The sequence below is a fragment of the Poecilia latipinna genome, unplaced genomic scaffold (assembly GCF_001443285.1).
Source record: "Poecilia latipinna isolate Pla-1442-1.1 unplaced genomic scaffold, P_latipinna-1.0 Scaffold1451, whole genome shotgun sequence".
Lineage (NCBI taxonomy): Eukaryota > Metazoa > Chordata > Actinopteri > Cyprinodontiformes > Poeciliidae > Poecilia > Poecilia latipinna.
In genome coordinates, this window is record NW_015114067.1 from 127,091 (window position 1) to 133,032 (window position 5,942).

The 5,942-nt window shown below is 34.2% G+C and overlaps 1 protein-coding gene across 3 annotated transcripts in view; it reads left to right on the top strand.

Moving 5' to 3' along the window:
* Nucleotides 1-5,942, top strand: part of slc22a7a (solute carrier family 22 member 7a) — a 14,767-nt gene continuing 8,825 nt past the window's right edge. The window contains exons 1-3 of one of the 3 annotated variants that reach the window (XM_015057272.1): nt 1-89; nt 2,976-3,186; nt 4,469-4,572. In XM_015057272.1, coding sequence (XP_014912758.1) covers nt 3,124-3,186; nt 4,469-4,572 — 167 coding nt within the window. In that variant the 5' untranslated portion in view covers nt 1-89; nt 2,976-3,123. Of the gene's footprint in view, nt 90-2,574; nt 3,187-4,468; nt 4,573-5,942 lie in introns of those variants that run through there. The other 2 variants (XM_015057273.1, XM_015057271.1) reach the window with 2 other exon arrangements.

Sequence of the window (5,942 nt, forward strand, 5' to 3'; positions counted from 1 at the left end):
TGAGAGCAGAGACCTATGTAAACATTTCATTCGTGCCTTCTCTCCTTTCTTTTTCTGCGTATTTCTCTTTTTTTCTCCGTTTCTTTTTAGTAAATTCACTTTATTAAGAACACACATCAGTATGACTGCCTTTTAGGGACAATGTAGGTAGAAAAAAGGAGGAGTAAATTTTTGCTAAAAAAAGTTTTAGATTAATCTAAAAAAAATTCTAGAAAAAACTTGGAATTTCTATGTTTGAAAAGTCAAAAATTGGCTAGAAAGAACTTGGAAATTTTTTAATTAATCTGAAAAAAAAAGTCCATTGCAAAAGAGTAAAAAGAAAGTCCACAGTATCACAATTTCAAAAGAAAGGCTACAATGTCATATATAGCTTTTGAATAAACTGAGCTTAATCCAGGATATCTCAAAGTTATATAATTTCTTGACTTTTTTTTTTTTTACCTCCATGAGATTCTGAAATGTTCGATTGAGATTATTTCAAAAAGCTTGATTTATTTATCCCATTGGGAAGTTAAATGCCATAGCTTAATCTAGTATTTTCAAAGCATTGTTGTGATTGGCGGTACTATGGGTAGAACTCATCTTTCTGTGAATCTGAGGAAACTTCTGAATAAAACACATGACATAAGGTAGTCACTCTCATTCTGAGGACATTCACATTCCACTGCTCCTTTCCAGTTAAATTGAGTAATTGATCAGATGCAGTGTGTTTTGAAGGAGAAAATGTTTGGATGTATTTATATCAGCACCACACATCTAAGAATTTCTCCCCTGCGGTGCATCAGGATTTACCTATTTGGTAACACTTTATTTGAAGGGGGTTGAATAAGACTGTCATGACACTGTCATAAACATGACATAACACCTGTCATGAACATGAATAAGCCTTCATGAATATTTATGACTGTTGTCATAAAGTGTCATTCGGTAAATTATGACACTTTTAATACAAAGTTGACATTATTCAAAATGTCTGTTATGACAACTTGACATTAACCAAGAAATCATTACTGATATAAATTTGTTATAAAATAATTACTGATTGCACTTTAAAAATTAGGTAACTTTATGTTATTAAAGGTAAAGTTTAAACAGTAATGATTTCTTGGTTAATGTCAAGTTGTCATAACAAAGACATTTTGAATAATGTCAACTTTGTATTAAAAGTGTCATAATTTACCGAATGATGCTTTATGACAACAGTCATAAATATTCATGAAGGCTTATTGATGTTCATGACAGGAGTTATGACAGTGTCATGTCAGTCTTATTCAACCCCCTTCAAATAAAGTGTTACCACCTATTTTAGTCTCAAGATGCTGCTACTGCCTTCCACCTTCTTGAGATGTGATCTTGCTGCTGCTGTTTTCTTTAGGTCTACTAGCCTCAAAATAATGGCAAATATAAATCCCTGCAGATCTTTAATTTTTCAAATAGATCTGGTTATTTAATTTAATTTAATTTCATACATTAGCATTTTTCACGTTGTAAGGCCTATTTTCCCAATAAATACTACTTTAGGATGAAGATGTAAATTGAGTTTAGGTTAGGTTTTAGGCTAGGCATATCCTGGTCAGAGTTAGGCTATAGAGATGAATGGACAATGAACAAAGGTCAGAGGGGCGGCCCAAGCCTTTCTGGGGCCTTAACTAGCAATTCCTTGAAAAGTCAACACAAAGTCTTTGTGAAGATAAAAAAATTAATAATAGTTAAAAAAACATGCATATTATGCTTCATACCTGATCAGCTGCACTTATAAAGATTGCTGTTCCCCAGTTTTTATCGGCTGTATGCTGTTAAGTGCATTTGAACTGTTAAATGGGTATTTAATGTGAGATGGTTTTATTATCAACATGGCGGGTTTCAACTTTCTTGAACTGGTGGAGGAGGGTTCTTTGAGTACCTTTGAAAAACACTACACTTGTGACCAAGTCCTGAATAGCATTCGTCATGCGCTTTCGTTTACATTTACTTGACAAATTGAATTTCACGTTTCAGTCAATTTCCTTGTAAGCACAGGGACTCATGTGAATATATAGGAAGAATGAAAGATCCAGAAGTCAAACAGCTAGACCACAATGAGTCTGTGTGGTAGTTAGTGGAACATGGGAACAAAACAATAAAGAATGTAAAGGTAAATAGTGAAAAACATGCAAAAGAATGTGTTTCACAGAACTTTGAGACAATGCCAAAAATATAAAAGGACAGTCCTAGAAAATGCAACATGTTTATGGCATTTAGTTGATTGCAAAGAATCAAAGTTAGCTGTATTAACCAAGTTTGTGCACAGAAACTAGGAATTTGACTTTGGTTCCTCTTATAATACCAGGCACTGTACTGACATCCTAATCCGATGAAAGAGTTTCACTCTTACATGACTAATATTAAACTAATGGATTTGTATTTGATTCCTTGGGATGTCTTCTGCTAAACTAATTCAAGAACCTTTACAGATCTACAGAAGTAGATTGTAGAGGTTGCTTTGGGGCAAAAACCAACCAAAAAATGTTGAATAATTGAATTAAAATCAGATTTGGTAATTATTTCTAAATTAAAAGTGTGAAAACTTTAAAATGATCCTTAGGATTTTTTGTTAAAAGTGAATCCTGCATATATAAACTAACATAAATTAATACAATATGTTCATAATGAATAAGTAAACATTTAAGGCAGACAGAAAGAGAGCAGACCTCACCTCCCTAAAAAGACCCTCCCTCTGACTGTGCCCCCCCCATGCTGTAAATAAGGGATCGTATAAGGCAGCGAGAAGAGATCTGATCAGCAGAGCACCCTGATCGTTTTTTTCTCCATCCTGTCAACATGAGGTTTGAAGAGATACTCAGCAACATCGGTGGATTCTCCAGATTTCAGTTTTTCATGTTGTCCATCCTGTGTCTGCCTCGTGCCATTCTTCCCCTCCACTTTCTCCTGCACAACTTCATCTCTGCCACCCCGCCTCACCACTGCTCCCTCAGTAAGCTGGAGAAAAGCAATGACAGCGCCTGGTCCCCTGACCCTGAGACTCTGGCCCTCTGGATCCCCCAGCACGACGACGGCTCTCTCAGCTCCTGCAGAGTCTACAACTCCCCACAAACCAGCAACCTCAGCCAGGAGAACACGACTATGATTTGTCCCGATGGGTGGACCTACGACAAATCACAATTTAGCTCTACGACGGCCTCTGAGGTAAAATTTGAATCAATTAAAACTTTAAAAATGCTTATTTCTTTCATAAAAGCTCAGCAGAAGAAACATTTTAATGTTAACAGGAAATGCTGGTAACTAATCAATGTGAGAGAACTGAGTTTGGGTTGGTCCGATTAGTTGATAATTTATATTGAATTGTATAAAAGTTGAGACACAGCCGATGCTAGAAGCAACAGATGAAAGAACTTCTTTGTATTCACACCGATCAGCTCCCCAAATTTATGAAATAAAATTCCACTTCATCCACTCATGAATTGGTGCTTCTGTTTTTCTGTTTTTAACATCGTCCATGGACTTTTATGTTGTTTGAAATGCCTGGCTGCAGAACAAATTTCCCCCTTGTGGGACAATAAAGGATTTGAACTGGGCATGAACTTTCTATGAAGGAATTTTGCAGATCTCTACATATTCACTGTTTCATTTGAATGAATATCAACCAGAAGGATGTGACTTACATTTATTTTGTTAACTGATTTATATGGGGACCAGAATCCCATTAAACATAAATAACGTGTAGTAAAATGTTTTAAAGCACAATATTTTTCACTATCACCTATAAGATTTGAATTCTAACACAAGAATGACCTGGGTTCAAATCCTTGTTTTCTGGGATGGGTGGATGAAAATTTTATTATTTCTGAAAAAATGTATCTCCATAATTCATGAAAATTCTTAATTAAGGCAAACAATTAAATCAAAAGTCAAGATTTGTAAGAGTAATGGAAGTAGGAGTGGATGAAATGGCAATGCGAGTCATGAATCAGCATCTTTTACATGAGACAGACGTACAACAACATAGTGTCTTTTGTAGGCCGCTGTAATACGGACTGCTACAGGAGATCCTACACTCAGTCTGTACAATAACTCATTGAAAAACTTTGAAAAATATAAATTAAAGCAGCATTTTTTTTCTTTATAGGATCAATAAAGTATTTTTAAATAAAAAAAATGAGTTCATGAAGAAGTGAAAAGGTAAGATGACCCAAATCTATTTTATGTTTTTTTTTGTTTTTTTTTTTTGTTTTTTGCATCTGTATACTTGTTTTTGGTGTCACTTTATTTTAACTCTGTTTAAATTCAGGAGTTTTATAACCTTTGACCTTTCCTCAGCTTCATTCAGACCAGGTGACTGTTCATGTCCCCGATGAACAAACCGAACGGGCAAACAGACATCAAAATTAATTTGAAACCTAAAGAGATCATCAATTAAGAAACTGAAAAGTTGGGTCACACACTTTAAAACATTTCTGCTTCCTTAAAGTGGGATCTGGTGTGTAACGACAAGCAACTGAATCATGCACTTGCCACCTACTTCTTTCTTGGAGTGATGTTTGGAGCCATTGTCTTTGGACAGCTTTCAGACAAGTAAGTTAATCCAAAACACTTAATTACACACATCAATAATAATTTTATAAGTAAATTACAGTTTCAGTATAGTCCTCAGACTTTAAATATTTGCAACACTCAGCTAAAACTAACAAAATTAAAGTTCAACATAATTTTTTTCTCATGTTTCTTCATTTGAACTCAGAACCTTTTTGCTGCAAGATAACAATTACTGTTAAACGTATTTTATTCCCGACTCATTAGTGTTTTCACATCTTAAATAATTTCCCAAAAGTACTCCAGGAGCTAATAACCATATTTATTTCTAATGTAATTCTCAATTATTTGTGTTCTCTTTTTTGTTGTCCTTTTTCTCCTTTTTGGATTTTGAAGTCCAGCAGAATGACATCTTGAGACATTTTTTAAACTTGGAGATAATTTTGATCAAAAGATTTGTGTTTATTTTCATTTACATATCAATAAACAGGCCTTTTGAGGCCAGACTTTCCCAAAGGGACAATAAAGTATTTTCTATTGTATGATTATATAATAAAAAAGAGAGGAACCTAGAAATAAAAAAATTATGGCAAAAACTAAAAAGCAAAGTCACAATACTATCCCATTGTTTGTGGAAAAATGAGGGATGAATCAGGTGCATTGCAGCATTTTACTACAGTCCACAGAAATCTTAGCACTCTCAGTAAACACGATGTGTGTAACATGACCTTATCAGTCATATTACAAAACTGAGATTTTCGAGTAAAGGAGAATGTAGCAGAAAATTAATAAATTGGTGTATGTGTGTGCTAAATCAAATATCTTTACTTAAAAAGTCATCCAAGCAATAAAAAATTGCAATTTCACACAGCTGTCATGTGTTTTGTGTATTTAGTAGCGACTTTTGTTCAAGACATGTCAGCTGCCTCTTTGCTAATAAAACAGTGAATTTGTGCACACGTGGCTGTGCAATGAGAATCAAACAACTATCTTCCAGTTACCCAATACCTAATACCAGTGATTACAAAACTGGATCCACATGAGCGGTAACACTAACTGTTTTATTTCTGTTTATTTCAGACATGCTGAGTTTACTTGTAATGTGGTTGAGGTGTAGAAAAAGAAGCTTTCGATGTGCACACGTGTCTATCTATCTATCTATCTATTACAATTACAGTTTTTTCAGCCTCTTTTTCACTCTGTATTCTCCAATTAACAATTAATCGATTACTAATTCAGTTTACGATTATTTTAATAATTGATTAATCATAATTAATCTATTTCAGTCCTAATCCCAGTAATTTGGAATTAATGGAATTAAATTCTCTCTCTCTCTCTCTCTCTCTCTCTCTCTCTCTCTCTCTCTCTCTTTTTCTCTATATTTATCTCTTTCTCATTATTTGTTTCTGTGT